The sequence below is a fragment of the Helianthus annuus genome, chromosome 5 (genome assembly GCF_002127325.2).
Source record: "Helianthus annuus cultivar XRQ/B chromosome 5, HanXRQr2.0-SUNRISE, whole genome shotgun sequence".
Lineage (NCBI taxonomy): Eukaryota > Viridiplantae > Streptophyta > Magnoliopsida > Asterales > Asteraceae > Helianthus > Helianthus annuus.
In genome coordinates this window covers 136,482,684-136,503,956 of record NC_035437.2, presented here as the reverse complement: position 1 = coordinate 136,503,956, position 21,273 = coordinate 136,482,684, and the positions used below count along the sequence as shown (strand labels likewise).

Sequence of the window (21,273 nt, the reverse complement as noted above, 5' to 3'; positions counted from 1 at the left end):
CTTGCCCATATGTGTTTTAGTGTTAGTGAATATCGTGTTTATAAATGTAAAACTTGGCTAAAAAGTGTAAAAAGGGCTTAAAATATACACCTAAAATATATACACACTAACACGCATCACTAAGGTGATTGTACCACCTCCTAAGGCTCTTAGGATAGGACCCAAAACTGTTGATTGCATTTTGATTGGATATGCACATCAAAGTAGTGCGCATCGTTTTCTTGTACATGAGTCCAAGAATCCCGATGTACACAAACACACTATCATGGAGGAAAATCCTAACATCGTCTCGTATTTTGAAAATGTGTTTCCTTTGTTAGGACAAACACATGTGACTTATCAACAGCGGCTGATGAAGCAGGTCCAAGTTCATCTACATGGTTAGATGAACCAGGTCCAAGTTCATCTACGAGGTTAGATGAAACTCATGAACGACCTGAGGTTGAGGATGGTGAGCTTAGACGAAGTAAACGACAAAGGGTTGAAAAATCCTTTGGTCCAGACTTCATGAGCTATATGGTTGAGGGTGAGCCCAATACCTACCGCGAGGCGGTTACCTCCGCAGAAGGACCTCAATGGCAAGAAGCAATTAAGAGTGAAATTGATTCTATATTGCAAAATCATACTTGGGAGTTAGTAGATCTTCCACCTGGTTGCAAACCACTTGGATATCGTTGGATATTCAAAAGGAAGATGAAAGCCGACGGAAGTATTGATAAATACAAGGCAAGGTTAGTAATCAAAGGATTTAGACAAAAGGAGGGTCTAGATTACTTTGACACTTACTCGCATGTGACGCGAATAACCTCTATACGTTTGGTTCTTGCAATTGTGGCTCTAAGAAATTTGGAGGTTCACCAAATGGATGTAAAGACCGCATTTCTAAATGGCGATTTAGAAGAAGAAATTTACATGGAACAACCCGAGGGTTTTTCCGCCCCAGGAAACGTGGGCAAAGTATGTAAATTGGTCAAGTCTTTGTATGGCTTGAAGCAAGCTCCAAAACAATGGCACCAAAAGTTTGATCATGTCATGATTGACAATGGTTTCAAAATAAATGAGTGCGACAAGTGTGTTTATTTTAAAGACACACCAAGAGGTTATGTAATTTTATGTCTTTATGTAAATGATATGCTTATCATTGGGAGTAATGATAACATGATCAACTCAACAAAAGACATGTTGAAAGCGAGGTTTGACATGAAAGACATGCGTCTCGCGGATGTGATTCTTGGAGTAAAAATCACTAGAACCCAAATTGATCTTGTGTTGAGTCAATCTCACTACGTGGACAAGATCCTTGGGAAATTCAATTCGGACGATACGAGTATAGCTCGAACTCCAATTGATAATACCCAACGCCTAAGGAAGAATAGAGGCGAGAGTGTTGCTCAGTTAGAGTATTCAAGGATCATTGGTAGTCTCATGTATCTAGTGACATGTACTAGACCCGACTTAGCGTATGCTGTGAGTAGGCTAAGTAGATACACCAGTAATCCATGCGCGGAACATTGGAAAGCTATCACGAGGGTGCTCAGATACATAAGATACACGAGAGACTATGGATTGCATTATACTCGTGATCCAGCAGTGATCGAAGGATACACTGACGCGAACTGGATATCGGATATAAAGGATCATAGATCGACAAGTGGATACGTGTTTACACTTGCGGGCGCGGCTATAGCTTGGAAGTCTTCCAAGCAAACGGTTATAGCTAGATCCACGATGGAATCCGAATTCGTCGCTTTAGATAAAAGCGGGGAAGAGGCGGAGTGGCTACGTCAATTTGTGGAAGATATTCCAAGATGGCCAAAGCCATTGACACAAGAGCCAAGTTTTTAATGTATATTTTAAGCCCTGTTACACTTTTTAGCCAAGTTTTAAATTTATAAAACACGATATTTACTAACACTAAACACACATATGGGCAAGTGAACCCATCATGGACGTAGTATAATGTTGGTAAGATACCGAGGTCGTCCAAGGACACAAGAGCTTTTAGTACCGGTTTATCCTCAACGTCTAATCAAATCAAAAGTGAGAAAAAAGGTTTTTTACCTAGAAAAATAAAACTAACTAAAATGCTGAAAAATAAAATAAAAGTAAAAACAGATAGACAAGATGAATCACTTGGATCCGACTCGTGTGTAGTGTAACCTTTGATTATTTCCGCACTTTTGCACCTTTTAAGAGATTATCTTAGTTATTGTAGTAGGCCCCTCTTTTGAAGGTGACGTTACCCTCAACCCAGTAGTTTGAGTCAGCAAGGATACAATCCTAAAGGGTCGGATTATTGAAAGATAATTAATTAAGTTATTAATGCATAATGTGGTAGGCCCCTCTTTTGAAGGTGACGTTACCCTCGGCTAAGTAGTCTGAGTCAGCAGGGATATAGCCCTAAGTAGCCGGGTTAAAGTTTTAATTGTAGCTTACTTATGAGGGGATCAAAGAGTTTGGACCCCCGCCATCCAATACCGTTGGGTATTGAAGGAGGTCCTACTAAATTTGACCCAGGTCCTTTGCAGGATCTATACACTAAACAATGGCAAGACTCTTAAGAAACCGTTCCCTTAACCCCCGACCAGGTAGCCAACATATCTCCGTATAGACCGTGGAGATATGAATGGTGAAAATCTTTTATTTTATATAGACAGTAAAATAATGCCAAGACACCACGGACAAACGATAAGGAAGAATCACCTTCAATATAAGAAACTAGTTATTAAAGTGATTAATACATAACCAAATAAAAAGTGCGAAAAGATTAAAAATAAAAAGTATTACACTAAACACTTGTCTTTACCAAGTGATGTAAGAGACTTAGGCAAACATGGCCTTTGATTGTCAAGAACTCTTACGATCAATCTTGGATTCCGAGACGACTCACACACTCTATGATGGATGATGGTGGTGGATGATGGTGTTGTGATGGTGGTGGTGGGTGGGTGAAGTGTGAGAGAGGTGGTCTGCCAAGGGATGGTTTGCAAATGAGCCAAGCACCCCTATTTATAGCCTGAACAACAGCTCGGGCACGGCCCCGTGTCCATCCTCCTTCTCTTTCTTCATTAATTGCAGTTTGTCTGCATTAGTTGACCACGCCCCCATGTCCGCTGAGCACGACCCCGTGTGCAGAAGCGTATCTGTACTATCAAGATTTCCCTAGATTCTGTGAATCTTAGAGTTGACCACGGCCCCGTGTCCGCTGAGCACGACCCCGTGGTGGGCGATAGAAGCTTCTACAACTTTGTTTTTTTCTGCTGACACTTGGGCACGCCCCCGTGCTCATTGAGCACGGGGTGTGTTCAGCCTTCTGTTCTCTTGTTTTTGCTTGGGAAGATGTTGTCGGGGGGTCGGGCATGCCACGTTTGTTCCTTTTCTTGTATTTATGTTAGATTTAGCTGCTTTTTTGCTTCTTTTGTTCATTTGAGCTCATTTAATCCTGAAAATACAAAAGGAAGACAAAAACACACTTTTTCCAACATTAGTACTAAAAAGGGTTAGTTTTATGCCACAATTGATGTAATTTATATGTTGCATTTTGTGCACATCAAATGCCCCCACACTTGAATCTTTGCTTGTCCTCAAGCAAAACTCTTTATAATGTGGCTTTACACTCCCAAATGGAACGGGTAGAAGAGAAGGTTTTTGGGCTTGTCATAGAGTGTCGGGATTTCCAAGATTCTTTATTAAGTTTTATTTTTATTTATTTACAATCCTATTCATCATGATTTATTAAAAACATTACATAAGATAAATTACTTATTAGGGCATAACATGCCTTTTTAAAATTCCATTTATATAGAAGTTCACATACCTCACGGGGGAATCACTCAACACTCGGCCGAAGATGTATTTTAGTGAATCACTCGAGAGCAGCATGGAACTTACTCCTACCATAAGCTTGCCAAGCAATCAATCCTCCTCCTTTTTAACTATACACCTTTGTAAATATAAAGAGGACTTTTGGGGTGAAGGGTTAGGCTTAGGCTAAAGGTGGGTGGTTGGGTTAATGGTTAGTAAAAGGGCGAAAGGCGTAAAAAGCGTCGGTTTTCATAAGACTTGTTATTTTTCAAATCTTTTTATTTTGATGAAGCATTTCTTTCAAACAAAGTTGTTTTTGATAAACTTGTTTGTTTATATCTTTGGGCTTCATCATCATATTTTTTTCATAAGCAAGTCATGAGAAAAACCGAGCCTTGTTACTAAAATAAAGGGTTTAAAATGAAAAAGGTTTAGGTGGGTAAAAGGGTGTTTGCTTCTTTTGTTCATTTGAGCTCATTTAATCCTGAAAATACAAAAGGAAGACAAAAACACACTTTTTCCAACATTAGTAATAAAAAGGGTTAGTTTTATGTCACAATTGATGTAATTTATATGTTGCATTTTGTGCGCATCACAGATGTTAGACTTACGACTGTTGAGTTACACCGATTGAAAACAACGGTTTTTGAAACTTATCCTTGCCTAAAAATACATCCACTGCTAAATGGTACCGTCTGTTGACATAATTTCTGTTTATCCTAATGACTGTTGATTTACTATACTGCTGACTGTCATCCATTATGACAACAGATGTTCTGAAGTGGACAGATGTTAGCTAAAAATAAAACAACTGTTGAAAGTTATCATCTGTTCTCATAACTTCTGTTTATCTAACGACTGTTTGACTCACACTGTTCCCAACGACCAACAGAGGTTATGTGTAAATATGTGTTATGCAAGGTTTTCAATGTAAATGTAAATAACAAATTCAATAAGGGGTGTATGTGTAAATATTTTTCATCTGTTGAAAAATATGGGAAAACGAAAATACAACCGTCATTATTTTTTAGCATCATTACACATCAAACATCTATCATCTTACTTCTTTCAAAAATCTCTTCTTCCTAGTCATTTTCTAGGGTTTCAACTTTCTTATTCTCCGTCTTCTACATTTCAATTACTGGAGGTTTTATTGTTTTTTTCTTCAGCAACTGGTATGTACATTCATATTGTAATGAACTTTATATTGTTTAACCGATTTTAATTTAAATTCTATCTTGCTACAAATACGATTTTAAACGTTTGTTGCTATATATTCAAGAAGGGTTTAGTTAGGTGTTTGAATCATTTGTTGAGAATATAATAAAATAGTAAAAATTTTAACTCATACTCTGTTTCAATGATTAATTTCGGTAGATACTCTGTTAATACAAAAAGTTAATGTTCATCTTCGAAGCCAACTTTTTAATTTCAATCTTTTAACATCTTTACTGATTAAGGTTTTATCATGTATACTACATTTGTCAAGTTTCTTGATAACCCAGAATCTTTGAAACTGGTATGACATGTTTTTATATACATAATTTATTTTTATTGAGATATAAATTTAACAATTGTTATGGTTTATATTTTCTTACACTACTTAAAAATTATATACAGGATGTACCTATAGCCTTTGCTAATCAAAAGTGGGGAGATTGTTGGCAAAAAAATAAGTTGCGAATTTATCATGAGTCTGGTAAAAAATGGGTTATGAGGGTCAGAACAGAAAACTCAACACCAATAATAACTGACGGTTGGGACAATGTTGTTAAAGATCTCAATCTGCCGAGGGATACTTTGTTGGTTTTCAAAGCGTTAGGTATTTTGGGCTTGAACTTTCATGTTTTGTTGATGGGATGTGTGGTGAATTTTATTTCACGTTTAATCGTTATGCAAGATTTGGTTTTACGGTATGACTATTGATCTTAACTTCAATCCTTTTGCATCTTAAACGTGTCAACACTTATTCTCATAAGTTACATACTTCACGTATAGTATTCATTATTTTTAATTTTATGCAGGTAATCGAAGACTGCTTCATTAAACAATTTTATGTAAACAGCCCACCAAGTGGCAAATTTCAAATCTGTTATAAGGGTTCCTATTAGAATGTTGAGGTGTCTAAGGTTGATACAAACTTTGTATTTGCTAGAGGATGGCCTGAAATGTGCAAGGATGTTGGGATACTTGAGGATGATTTGCTTGTGTTTAGTAGAATTGATTTTTTGAGGTAGTAGTTTATAGAGATGAGACTGAGATTTGCTTTCAAAGAAAGCTGAATTTGACGATGATAGTGTACTTGAGATATCGAAGGCTGATTATGTTGAGAATGCATTCAAGGTACGTATGTATTTAGCATTAGCAGTAAAAGTTTTAATTATTTTAGCATTATATTAATTATTTCATTAATGTTGACCATGACATCTATGAGGATGAAGAAGTTGTGTCTGTAGGTGAAGGAAAAACCATTACTCAGGTACTTACTAAATTATTAAAATTATTTATATTTTTTTAATTTAACACATATAAGAATTTAATGTTTTTACAACTATTAGTAATGCTGTTTACTGATGTTACATTTATCCAATAATGTATTATTTAGAAGAAGTTACCAACCAATGCCGAATGCACGTTGAAGAGATGCATGTCTTCACGATTGAATAAAATACAAGATGTAAGTTTACCATCTTAAAGATTGTTATATTACTATGATTATTAAAGTTACTCTATGACAACAGGTTAAGAAGAAAGGTAAAGTTACTTCTGAGAGGAAGGAGACGGTCAAGAATAGGACTAAGGGAAATGCTGACTTAGCTGTCGACACCAGTGACCATATTGGATGTTCTTCATCTGCTCACAAAGTTAAGGTATCTATACTCACCACTTAATTAGTATATCTTATATAAACTGTCTTTTTTTGTGCATATATTCAACATTCCTTTAATTTACATGTATATTTTCATCAAGGGGAAGAGAGCCGCCAACGTTCAGAAAAAGCTTAACTGTAGAAATAAGATTACGAAGACTGCAAAAAAACATTCTGGACATCTTCTCGACCCTGAGTTCTTTCATTTTGATCACAAAGGAGACTATAGGCTGGTATACCATCTTTTATAACAAACTAATGATTTATGTTTATTTGTCTGACTATTATTTTTTTCTACACAATACATGTAGCGTCTTCCTGTTGAAGTTGCCAGACGAGCAGGTCTTTCTGTTGATCGTCATCCTTTGAAAGTTCAAAACATGGTTGGAGTTGTGGAGGTTTATGATGTTAAGTCAGAGTTAAATGAATTGAAGCCACGTTATGCGTTGGACGGTTGGCGAAAGTTTATGACTGAGAATAACTTGAGGTTTGGTGATATGTTGCACTTCACATATGTGTCTTCGCAACAAAAGATCGTATTAAATCAAGTTACCTCACTTTAACAATGACATTTAAGTATGTTCTGATATCAGATATTATAACTATGAATTTTTTTATGGTGATGTTGTATGTTTTTTTTTAATTATTAACTTGATGTTTTGTTGCTATATATAGCTAACATGATAAACACTGTTATTAGCTCTTTATGTTTTATATATAGATGATATCATGCTTCTGTTTGCTAATAGTAACTGCAATTAGTAGAAACTTAGTTTATTAACCGCAAATGTGACATTGTTCTGCATTTATGGGTTTATGAATTTAGAATAATGGATGGATATGTATGACTGTATTTGGCATGATGATGTTGTGTTTCATGTTGTAAAAACCAGGGAATTGTCAGATAATAGATTTCTTTGCCCGATTAGATTATGTGTTAAATTATAGATCTTTAAGTCATTGTTTCGTTTTCTTGAATTTTATGTAATTTTGTAAAGAAGTACAATAACAAACAGTGATTTGAACCCATATTTGCCTTTTGGTCAATAGTTAATGGAAACCCATTTTAGGTTCAACAGTGTTTTGAAGAGGAAAACAATGTGAGAAGACAGTAGATCTGATTAAGTTAAACATCTGTTCAGACTTAAACAGATGTTTGGCCTTAAACAGATGTTTGGCCTTTTATATCAGAGGTTTGGACTTAAACAGTTGTTTGATCTTAAACAGATTTTTGGCCATAAACAGATGTTTCAGCTTAAACACATGTTTTGCCTTAAACAGATGTTTAGCCTTCTATATCAGATATTTGGACTTAAACAGATGTTTTAGCTTAAACAAATGTTTGGCCATAAACAGATGTTTGGCTTTAAATTAAACATTTGTTTAAGGTCAACATCTGTTTGACTATTGGTCAACATCTGATTGACTTTTGGTCAATATCTGTTTGAATTTTGGTCAACATCTCATTTAGTATTCAACAAAACTTTGAGTAACTCAACATCTGTTTAATTCGTTGTTTCGTTTTCTTGAATTCTATGTAATTTTGTAAAGTAGTACAAAAACAAAAATTTTTACAAATCCCAAATCACCTTATCATTTAAGTTCATTGAAGTAAAATTGGAAATGATCTTATGCGGGTGGTCCTGTTGTGCTTTTGTTTGACCTCTAATATGGGTTCATGATCTAATCCGGTTATTTGAAGACATTGTTGTTGAATCGAATGAGATGCATGATGTAATGTGGTCCTATTAATAAAAAATAGTAATTAATATAATAAGTTTCCCGAGCCTGGGAAACAATCTCGGGTAATAACCTAGCTAAATAATATTTTATAAGAAGCATTGAATAAACCTATTGATCATTAATTTATATCAATTTTGTAAGTCTGCAGTAATTATTTTTTTATTCTCTGTCAATATGTGTTATGCATGGTTTTCTAAGAAACGACCCGTGTTTGCACACGGGTCTTACTGCTAGTATACTATATAATAAAAGAAACCACTTTGGGGACACTTGTCATTATATTAGGGCATCTCTGATAGATAATTATTATTTTAATTTAATATTTTCTAATTATTATAGATAACCCTTCTACTAAATATTATTTAGTTTAATATCTTATGGATAATTATTATTTAGTTTAATCTTCTACTCACTTATAATATTAATTAGAGTAAATTATAAATTCAATAGTTTAAAACTAAATATGATCGAACAATATAACCATGTTGTTATAATTTAAAACACAAGTAAGAAAAATACTATTTTTATAATTAAATCATGGCTTTTCTAAACAAAAATGAAAACGAAGATAAAAAATCAATTTCTTTTTCTTTTTTAAACAAAAGCCATTGGGATAACTACTCTATATACACACACTTAAATCTATGTATACATGTATGTATCATACTTACCTAAATCGTTAGGGTAGCCACGATCCACGTATTGGATCGTGGTGTACCCACTAACCCCATCCATTAAATGTTATTTTTAACATCCGAGTCTCCAACGTTTTCTTTTCTAACCTTTTGGTCCCTAACACTAACCCCATCCATTAAATGTTAAGGGCCAAAAGGGTTAGAGAAAAAGACGTTAGGGGCCAAAAAAGGTTAGAAAAAAAGACATTGGGGGCTTAAATGCTAAAAAGTTCTTTTTTGGGCTAAAAGGGTAAAAGTGATATAACGACGGGGGCCAAAATCGTAATTTACTCTATCATTTATTTGAATTAATTATTACATTTATATTTATCTATTTACTTCAAATTCAAACTTAATTATCTAATTTGATCTTAACTATATATTTGAACATTTTGTTTAGTTTGGTATCAAACAGGTTTTACGAAACTTAACATAAAATTAACTAATATTATTTATCATTTATATATTTATGGAGTTTTAAATAAAGGGTTAAATTTATTGAGACTTCGTTAACAAATTTTGCAACAACAGAATAATTTATTTTTATCACGAAAACCGAACTTTGTGTTAATATATTAAATATTTTTATTTTTACTATACAAAATTACATTTACTCGACCCATGTAATACATGAGGTTTTTTAAGATATAACTTTTTATTATTTGATGTATAAAATTAGATTTATTCAATTCGTACAATACACGGAGTTTTTCAAGGATATATATTTTTTATTATTATTTAATACAGAAAATTACATTTATTCAAACCGTGTAATACGCATATTTTAAAGATGTAATTTTTTATTATTTGGTATATAAAATTACATTTATTCAACCCGTGTAATAAATAAGGTTTTTTAAAGATGTATTATTTGGTAAACAATATTACATTTATTCAACCCGTGTAATACATGTGGTTTTAAAGATATAACTTTTTTATTCGGTATATAAAATTACATTTATTCAACCCGTACAATATTATTCTTAATTTTTTCAACCCGTGAAATAAAGAAAGTTTTTAAAGATATATTATTTTATTATTTAGTATATAAAATTTATTTATTGAACCCGTGTAATACACGGGATTATAAACTAGTTGGTCACTATATAGAATCACCATCACTACATCTATCTAGTCTCTCTCACCTATTTTAGTCGTTTGATCGATCAGATCTAAATCCTTTTCAGATTTAAGTGGTACTCTTGAAGTTTTTATCGCATAATTCGAAAAGAAATAAGAACATGTATTTTTTTTTTCTATGAAGTTATGAAGAAAACATGCATACCCAAAATAGACCAAAGATTTTCATTTTACAGGTTAGAAAGCATCTCAACTTTTAGTTATAATGAAACAATTATTAATGAAAGAGTATGTCACATTGACGGTAAACTCGTTGAAAGTTAATTCTGATAATCATTATTATCAACATTAACATTTATTGTTGATTATTTATGTTATTTCTTGCTAATGGGTTGCTTATCTCATCGTAATTTAGTTATTGTCGGTGGTAGTTGGTCGTCCTGGTTTGCGGTATGCGCATATAATCTATAGATGTGTGAGCCAAAGTGAAAGTACACTAATTTTAACGTTATTTTACTTGTTAGCTTAATAAAGAAAGTTTAGTGTATTAGTTTATTTTGGGCTTTGACCCGTTAGCTAGTAAGCGCGTAGCCCGGCTATATAATGTTTATTTTCTTTTCTTTTGTATACAATGCTTTCTATTGAATAAACCCTAGCCACTTTTGATACTCTATGTTCTATACATGTTTATCGATTAATATGGTATCAGAGCGCAATTCGATCCATGCTTATTAATCTGATTATCAAAAGAGTTTATAGCGAGTATTAGTTTCACAAATGGAACATTCTTGGATTTACGGTGAAGTTCGCATTAGCGTTGTTTTTTTGCTTTTGGTGAAATTGGTTTAGTCGACATCCTGATTGGTATTCACTCTTTGCACCATTAAATTTATTATTTGTTGTTTGTTTGGATTGAATCAAAGACTACGTACGGTGACATCATCCTTGGTATTTGTTTGCTTATTTCAATTGAGTGATGCATAGGATATTGAAATTTGGTATTTGTCAGCGGCTACTTTAGTTTTAATATTGAAATTTGGTTGAAGAGTATTGTAAGGTATTGATTTGGTGGATAGGAATTGTGAAGTATTCCTTTGGTGGAGTTTCAAATGGTGATAAATCATGGTGTAGAAATTCATTAGTTTGTTATTTTGACACAGTGGTTGAACAATTGTTTGGGTATGGTGTGTTTGGTTGATAAAATATAAGCAAGTGCTTGTAATTTTGGGTTCGAGTTTGGTTGGTATTGGAATTCGTATTTGATTCGTATTGGTTGCTTTCGCTATTGGTTCGTATTTGCTTCCGCTGTTGAGTTTGGGTTTTTATGAAAAGTTAGTTTGGATGAAAAGGTTATCTTCATTCGATTTGATTGGTTGGATTCGTATTTGGTTGCTTGCATTTGTCTCGTTGTTCTGATTAGGTTTCAATTGTTTTTCATCATGGATAGTTCTCTTTTAGATCCACAGGTTTCTGAGCAATTCAGACTGTTTCTAAATTCATGCATGTCTTCGTCTAGCACCTCAGGTATTCCTTCATCCTTTTGGATTTTGGATTCTGGTGCATCTCATCATATGTCACCCTACTTGTCATCTTTTGTATCTTTGACATCTAGTTCATGTGCGTCTGTTATGTCTGCGAGTGCTACATCGATGCCAATAGAAGGCGTTGGATCTGTTGTTACTCCACATATATCTCTCACTAATGTCTATTATATTCCAAATCTTGCTTTAAATCTTGTATCGGTTAGTCAGTTGTGCAAATCTGGTTATTGGGTGTTCTTTTCAGATTCTGTTTGTTGTGTATTGGATTCACGTTCTATGAGGGTGATTGGGACTGGTCGTAGGGTGGGTGAACTTTATGTCTTGGATGGTCTCAAAGAAATTGATGTAGCTGCATCTAGTGTTGACTTGTCTTCTTTTCGCTTGAGTCGTTCGTCTCCAGATTTTTATTGGTGGCATTCTCGTTTGGGACATGTATCAGCATCGCGTTTAAAGTTTTTGGTTTCTACAGGTGCTCTGGGTCAATTGAGCACTTGCGATATTTCTGATTGCAGTGGTTGCAAACTTGCTAAGTTCTCTGCTCTGCCTTTTAAAAAAAGTATATCTTGTTCTGCTACTCCTTTTGATATTGTGCATTCTGATGTGTGGGGTACGTCACCAGCCTCCACTAAGGGTGGGTCGATTTATTATGTTTCCTTCATAGATGATTATACTCGTTATAGTTGGGTGTATCTTATGAAGCGTAAATCTGATTTCTTTGACATTTACAGAGACTTTAGAGCCTATATTAAGACACAACATTCGGCTGTGATAAAGTGCTTCCGATGTGATCAAGGGGGTGAATATACCTCTAATGCTTTTAGACAGTTACTTGCGTCAGATGGTACAATACACCAGTCATCTTGTACCGATACCCCTCAGCAGAATGATGTTGCTGAAAGGAAACACCGACATCGTATGGAAACTGCTCGCTCGTTTCTTGTATCTGCAGATGTTCCGAGTGTTTTTTGGGGAGAAGCACTCCTAACTGCCCAACATGTGATTAATCGGATCCCTACTGCTCATAATTCTGGGATGTCTCCTTTTGAGAAACTATATGGCAAGCTCCCTGATTACGGTGAATTAAGGGTTTTTGGATGTACTTGCTTTGTTCTCCGTCCTCATGTTGAACGAGACAAATTGTCAAATAAGGCAGCCTTATGTGTATTCTTAGGTTATGCCAGTGGTTCGAAAGGGCATGGCACTTTAAAGAAAGGGTATCGTTGTTTTGATTCTGTAAGTAAGAAGTTATATGTTTCAAGGCATGTTATCTTCCTCGAGCATATTCCATTCTACTCTATTCCATCCACATCGCACAATGTAACGAAGCCAGATCTCCTGAATATTGATCCTTTTGTTTGTGACACTGATGCATCAACATCGTCTGATGTTCCATCTACATCTACTGAACCTGATGGGCTAGTAGAACCTGATGGGTCAGTTCAAGACACCCACACTTCGTCAGACACAACTTCAGGTCCAACTATACCTGAGACAACTCCTTCATCTGTTGAGACAGCTCCACCTCTAAGGAGGTCCACTCGTGAATGTAAGTCCACCAAGCTACCAAATTTTGCCTACTCTACTTACTCGGCTTCGTTTGCTTCCTTTATCGCAAATATACATCATCTATCTGAACCTGCATCGTATAGAGAGGCTGTCTCTCATCCTCTTTGGCAGAATGCTATGGCTGAAGAGCTCAGTGCTCTTCATCAGACACAGACGTGGGATTTGGTTCCGCTACCACCTGGTAAACATACAATTGGTTGTCGTTGGGTATATAAGATTAAAACGAAGTTTGATGGGTCTGTTGAGCGATATAAGGCCAGACTTGTAGCAAAAGGATACTCTCAAAAGTATGGTATGGATTATGAGGAGACATTTGCCCCAGTGGCAAAAATGACTACCTTTCGTACTCTCATAGCTGTTGCATCTGTTCGTCAGTGGAAGGTTTATCAAATGGATGTCAAGAATGCCTTTCTGAATGGTGATCTCCATGAGGAGGTCTACATGACTCCTCCCCCGGGAATTGCTCATCAGCCCGGTGAAGTTTGTCGGCTTCGGAAAGCTCTATATGGCCTCAAACAGGCCCCTCGTGCCTGGTTTGAGAAATTCTTTACAGTCATTACTTCCCTTGGTTTTGTTCCTAGTAATCACGATTCAGCATTATTTACTCGATGTACGAGTGCAGGACGCATTCTTCTGTCTTTATATGTGGATGATATGATTATTACAGGAGATGATTAGGAAGGTATTGAGTCCCTGAAGCGTGATTTAGCTCACCGTTTTGCTATGAAGGATTTGGGCATGTTACGGTATTTTTTGGGTATTGAGGTGGCACAGTCTCAGAAAGGATACCTCCTTTCTCAGACAAAGTATATTTCCGATTTGTTTCAGCGGGCAAGGCTTACTGATAACAAAACTGTAGACACTCCTCTTGAAACCAATGCACGGTATTCTCCTACTGATGGTGTTCCTTTATCTGATTCGAGCCTATATCGTACTATTGTAGGCAGCTTGGTTTATCTTACAGTTACTCGCCCTGATATAGCTCATGTAGTTCATGTGGTTAGTCAATTTGTTACTGCTCCTACTTCTATTCACTAGGGGGTTGTTCTTCGTATTCTGAGATATCTCCGCGGGACTCAGTTTCAGAGTCTCCTGTTTCCTTCGACATCTTCTCTTGAGTTGCGTGCCTATAGTGATGCTGATTGGGATAGTGATCCTAATGATCGTAAATCCACCACTGGTTTCTGTGTTTTCCTTGGAGATTGGCTAATCTCATGGAAAAGTAAGAAACAAGATGTTGTTTCTAGATCTTCTACTGAGGCTGAGTATCGTGCTATGGCTGTGACTACATGTGAGATTGTTGGGTTACGTTGGCTTCTTGCATATATGGGAATTAACATTTCTCAGCCTACTCCTCTACATTGTGATAACAAAAGTGCTATGCAGATTGCAAAGAATTCTGTTTTTTCATGAGCGGACAAAACATATTGAGATTGATTGTCATTTTACTCGTCAACATCTTCAGCGTGGGACAATTTCACTTCCTTTTGTTCCATCAGCCTTGCAGATTGCGGATATTTTTACGAAGGCTCAATCGACATCTCGATTCCGGTTCTTATGTGACAAACTCTCAATGCTCATTACCGTTGCATTGTGAGTTTGAGGAGGGATGTTAGCGTAATAAAGAAAGTTTAGTTTATTAGTTTATTTTGGGCTTTGGCCCGTTAGCTAGTAAGCCCGTAGCCCGGCTATATAATGTTTATTTTCTTTTCTTTTGTATACAATGCTTTCTATTGAATAAACCCTAGCTACTTTTGATCCTCTATGTTCTATACATGTTTATCGATTAACATTACTAATTTCATGAAAATAACGTTAAAAAGCGAGGGACGGTTAATCATGCATCATGTGGTGGCGTTGATAGCCAAAAGAAAAGGGGGTACATGTGCTAATCACCTTTTGTCCCAATGAGTGTTATGTTCCTTATGTCAAAGGCTTGATGCAAAACTACTATCGAGCCGGATGTCTCACTGGAAAGAGTCTCTCTGTTCCTACGGAGTAGATGTAATGTTGTCTGCATCTTACCCTCTGATTTACTGAGTATGATGATGATATGTCGATAGTTGGTCGTCAACATTAACACAAGTTCGTGGTGATGATATAGTTGCTACTCATCGCACATCGTATAATTCCTAGTGATCACACAAGTTACTTGTAATCAATCGCATTGTTACTGCGAATCAAGCAATTAATGCTAATCGCGTAGTTATTGTTGATGTATTGGCGCATACATAGGGAAACTTCTATTGATGAATCAGTTCCAACTTGTAGACCATTTACACTGATGTTTTCACCAACCAACAAGACACCCCGCCAAGGGGTGCAGCTCCTTGAACCCCCGAGGTTCGTCTGTTTCAAAAATCATATTATTCTAAACAAGCGTTCTGTTCGTACTTTCTAACTTGAAACAACGTGTATTTGGGCTTTTCTTTAGTTTTAAGTAAATTATGATTATCTAAAACGACATAAAGTGTATATTGGGTCCCATGACATATTTTGAGTCACATCTACCATCACATATGACATAAAGTTGTGTCTCTAGGAGATAAAGAGTCATAATAAAACATGTAAATCATTGTAATTCAAATGATTGGGTCATTGTAAATGAATCATGATTATTATTGGAACAACAACTAAATGCATATATATTATCTTCATACAAGTATAAGTCATTCTCTATGTACACCAAGAATTCACTACAACAACATAACAACTCGAAAGTATTTGCCAAAATCAAAATCAATAATCAACATACACATAAACCTCTCTTCAACAAGCTCATCGGCATCAACCGCGGCGCCTTGGATCCGTAACATTGATGTTCCAATGCTCATCAGGAAACCCTATTTTCTTAGCCTGCATCCGATCCCATTTTAACTCTATCTTCCTTTGCTTTGTCAACTTACAATGACTCTGCAATCCCTCATCAATCGTGTCATGAATCTTCCACCACGTCCGATGCGCAACATCACTCGCGTAAACCCTTTGATCCCCAATATCCCAATTACAATCATAATCCCTATAACAAGCCCATGGCTTGAGCCCCAAGTAATGTATCGCGTACAACTTTGGCGGATCCGCCCCAAATAACTGGTTTTTCATACTCGTTTCGACCGTTGTATTCGACCAAAAGTTCTTCAAGAAGTTAACCCTTCTAGGTAACCTATGCCAGTACACAAATATCTCATTTAAAAACCCTTGATCACCACCATTGTATGATACTATTTCTTCAGTTTGTTGCATGAAATGCATGAACGTACAATTTGATGGCTCAATGACCATGATACCCGAATTGAATATCGAGTTGTCGTTGCCAACGGCGGACATTTGGGGGAAGGAGAAGATAATGTCGAGGTTTCGAAGAACAATGATGTCGGAATCGATGAAGATAATCTTGTCATAATCAGTGAGTTGCCATAACCGGAACTTGCTGTAGTTGTACTCGTTGTATGAGTCCTTTTCGGCCCGCGGGTTGCGTATGCGTTCTATGATGCGTATGGTCCAACCCGCTGCTGCTAAGGCGTCGCGTTTGGCGACCGAGATGGAGGTGTCGATGAGGAGGATGAGGTCCCGGTCAGTGCCAGTTCTTTTTAGGGTTTGGGCTAACATGATGGCACCACAAACGTAGGATTCTGATGAGTGGAGTACGGTGGCATAGGCTTCCCGTTTTATTGATTTGGTTATTCGTGGGTTGCTTCTTTTGATCTTTTCTACATCGTATACCTCATCGTTTCCTGTTTGAAAATACACAAAGATATAGTTTCGTGTGTCAAACCGATGATCATATGTAGGTTTGTTTAATAATAATGAATGAACATATATATTGATAAGAGGGACAGCATAGAATTGATATCAAAGCTATAGATTAACTGAAAAATAATATAACAATAATAATTTGTATACAATTAATTTTCATTTGTTTTTTAAAGAAGATTTAAAGCAATTAAGATGAAATGTCATACTTTAATGAAAACTTTAGGAATCTAACAAAACAAATTAGCAACATAAAATAATACTTTTTAGTTTATATAAGATGTAAAGTGAGTGTGACTCATAAATGATTTTGTGAGTGAGACGGATCTTACAACGAAAATAAAAGTTAAAGAGTGTAATCGGTTAAATTGTAAGGATAAATTATTATCAACAAATACGTTATAGTTTAAATATACTAAAATTTAACTATATAAAAAGGAAAACAATAATTAAAACCAAACTTTGTTTAGTTATGTTCTAGATCCTATGCATAATCCGAGTCACATTAGCAATTGACTTGGAACCAAACTATGTCAAATCATTTTATCTTTGCATAAATTCTCAACTACTCTAAACAAACTGATGTGCACCCCACCACCAACTTCCTACCATATCTTTATATTTTATTCTTTTCATTTTCTAAATTAATTTTATCATATTATTAACTTAAACAAATTGACCTTTTGACAAATGGTGTTGTACCGTAATTCAAAATATTGTGACAAATGGTAACAAAATAAAAAAAAAAAAATGTTACCTTTTCCCCACAACGGTAGAGCCAAACTACAAGTCCCAACAGGCAAATAAACCTTCTGTTCCAACCTCTTAATATCCGGTTGATAGTACCACCAATCTCCATCATGCACCAACAAATCATCACACCGGAAAATCTCCACCATTGGCCGGCACTTGCTCAACACCACCACCTTTGGCTTCCTATTCCAACTCTTCCTCCCTCTCCTCACCGCCATATTCGCCGCCATGAGGTGCAGTTGCAGCCGGTAAACATCTCTTGCCCACCCTTCTTCCGGATACTTGCATGGTATCTTCACAACTATCATGTCCATGTACCCGTACTTGTCGTAGTCGGGCATCGGTATTTCCGGACATAATGTTTGATGCATCTCTTCTTCTTCATCTATCCATTCTGGAAACAAGTCCTTCCATTCAAAGTACTCGGAAACCTTTTCGAATTGAATTGGGATTATCTTTCCTATCGCGGTCCAGTCGCTTAAATCCTCTCCTTCCATGTTCACCATCCCTATTCTCATCCCTCTTCCAATGAAACTAGTGTTTAAGAAACTTGGCCTCTCTCTCTTCACCATTTTTCCATCACTAGTTTCGTTTGATCGATTTCGGTTTAGGTCTACTGCATCTTCTAACAATACAGCCTTCATCTTGTAGCCGGTTTCAACCTGATAACACAAGAATAATATGTTAACCTTCAAGGGTGGTGGTTAGAAATTTTGCTTTTAGTGGTTTCTTGTCATAAACATTTGCGATTTACCTGATCCCGTTGGTTAGCAAGGTATAAAATTGTGTAAACACAACATGTCTATTGTAATAGATAATGCATGTTGGTAATATAAAAGACTAACTACATAAATATATGAAATGTTTAAAATGGATGTTGCCCGAAAAACTTGCATTATTGTGTGCATGTTTTCCGCCTGTGGCTCACCTTACCTTGTGATGGCAGTCGCGGAGGGAGCAACGAACGTAAGAAGCTGCGCTTTCATGGTACATTGGCCGGAGAAGAAGGGCGGCATAAATAAAAAGAAAACAAGAAAGGCAAACAATATTGATCCTAATGACCAAAGATTTAGAAGGTGTGACCTTCCACATTGTTGTTGGAGTTCAAAGGGAAAAATGGCTCCAAAATTGTTGACTTTGATCTTGATTGGTTTGTTTGTAGATGTATGATAAAAAGATGATATAAAGGGAATGGGAAGAGGTTAAGAGTTGAATTTTAATCAAAGGAATAAGTAGTAGTTGGAGAGCTCCAAGTGTCAATCTATGATTGTTTAGGGTTTTCTTCTCTTATTGGGTGAGACCAAAATGAACCATAATCTTCTTCTGCCGATTTGCAATTTGTAGTTGTTTTAAAATCATGGTTTGAAGACGTGTGAAATTTCGAAAGTGCCCTTCATGATTAATCTTGAAATGCGCATAAGCTTCTACTTGAAGATCGGGATCTTCTTTTTTTGTAAAATTATTAGTTTTATTTTCTTTTAAGGTCGTATACATCGTTTAAAACATGGTATAATATTATATCGACATTTCACCATACATGATCATAAAATATATTGCTTTTAGATTTATGAGATTTGTACATTTCTTTTAAAACTTGTGTCTGAGAGCTTTTAAAGTCATAACTAAAGGAGATCATATCATTAAATTATATGTAATCAAATAGAGAAAAATGTTTAAGTATATTAAATGGTATATTTGAAAATAGTTTTTATTGATCATACATTAATATCAGAGGTCCATATATAGAATTCTCGTTTTCCCTTTTTTTTTATTTTTTTTAGCACGTTCATATATCTACAATCTAGATCGAGCATGTAAAAATTTAACCTTGTGACTCGGATTCATTGATCCAGATCTTTGATTACGATTGCAAAAGAGGAATATTTGCCGTAGTTACTTCGCAAATGGCTAAACACTTTGGTAGCATCTTTATGACATTTTAATTACGTATTTATTCAATCAAACTAAGCATTAAACACATAATTTAAATGTTATTTTCAATTTAAATCTAAGTAATGACACTTTCATGGTTTAGCTTCCCCATCTTATTCTTATAAACGATTTGTCTTAAGTAAGTTGATGACAAAGTGTCTAAATATGCCATTGATTGATGAGTTTTTTCTATATAATAATAATAAATAGAAGGTTTTTATTGAAATTTGAAGGGGTATAATAGTAAAATTACAATCATTAATAATGGGTGGTATGTAAGGGATGCCAACAACTCATTAGTTGGGTTGTCAACTTTCCAAGTTTCTAATGAGCGATGAAATGTCACCATTAGCCGTTACGAAATAGCAAAGCTACATCTACATATACGTATTTTATATAATATTAGATAAACCCAAATCAAATGAATATTAAGGATCAATTAATCAAAGGTGGAACATTATTTACAAAACAAACTAATTGTAAATTTAGTCGGGTAAGAATCAGATGATGCAGTCAGTGGTTATAAACATGTTAAACTCGGATTATATCAACTAAACCAAACATATATACTAAACGAGGAAGGGGGTTTATTATATTATTAATGCTAAACTTAAGTTTAGTTTGATTCATGAAGCTAGTTATATATTTTATTGAGGCTTGACTAAAGTTTTTCGCCTTTACATTATTGCAATTTGCTCTACCTACTTGTTTTTATATATTTCATATATTATATATAAATTTTAGTTTTATAAATTCAGGGTGGAATACGTTTTCTCCAGTAGTTATCATTACAATTCACTGATGTTTGATACCATCACTTATTCTACGTTTATTAATTAATATTATCTAAGGGTTTTATATGTTCAAATAATTTCATTAAAGAATAAAGTTATCATTCTCAATTGTCTTATTCATGGATTAAGCCCGTCTTTTTGAACCCTATATGACTTCATTCTTTTGGATCTTCATTGGAAGCGTTTAACAAAATAAGGGAACGAATATGCTTAGTCAACCGTTATAACATATAAGTTCGTGAAAGAATTAGAACAAGAATGTGACAATTGGCACTTTTCGTGGAATTTCCGTACAATGTGAACAGTGTTATGTATTATATGGTTGTGCATTTTGAACTTATGATGTGCATAATTTCATGGATTACGTTTAAAGAACTCACAAAAACATTTCATGATGCATGATACTTATTATTATTGATTTCGACTCGAAACAGTTTGAAACGTGCACAGAACTGTTGGTGCACTTGTGTCTGTACTTTGTCTGTATTCGGTCTGTATGTAAACGATGTCCTTGGTAGTCTGTAAGTTGACCAAGTCAACCATCCTCCGGATTGACTTGGCCAACAGTTAACATATGTTTGATATGTTTGTCTGCATCGAAGGATAGCCTCGAAGGATATTGTTGATCCTTCGAGGTGCTCGAAAGATATGCTTCGAATATTAGACCTCGAAGGATCATCCTTCGAGGTCAATGCTCATTTTTCGAACATGTTGTGATCGATAGATGATCCTTCGGACCATCTATCGGATCCTTCGAGCAGACC

General features: G+C 35.3%; 2 protein-coding genes across 2 annotated transcripts; one reads left to right on the top strand and one right to left on the bottom strand.

Annotated features, from left to right (window-relative positions):
- Positions 1 to 14,000: 14,000 nt before the first annotated feature.
- LOC110943670 (uncharacterized mitochondrial protein AtMg00810-like) lies at positions 14,001 to 14,690 on the top strand. The gene is made up of 2 exons (XM_022185404.1): positions 14,001 to 14,264; positions 14,316 to 14,690. Exons 1-2 carry the CDS (start codon positions 14,001 to 14,003, stop codon positions 14,688 to 14,690), a joined length of 639 nt encoding a protein of 212 aa, XP_022041096.1.
- Positions 14,691 to 15,878: 1,188 nt separating this feature from the next.
- Positions 15,879 to 19,107, bottom strand: LOC110941398 (UDP-glucuronate:xylan alpha-glucuronosyltransferase 2). The gene is made up of 3 exons (XM_022183031.2): positions 18,717 to 19,107; positions 17,788 to 18,445; positions 15,879 to 17,011 (listed from the first exon to the last, which is right to left on the bottom strand). Exons 1-3 carry the CDS (start codon positions 18,873 to 18,875, stop codon positions 16,065 to 16,067), a joined length of 1,764 nt encoding a protein of 587 aa, XP_022038723.1. The 5' UTR covers positions 18,876 to 19,107; the 3' UTR covers positions 15,879 to 16,064.
- Positions 19,108 to 21,273: the final 2,166 nt, after the last annotated feature.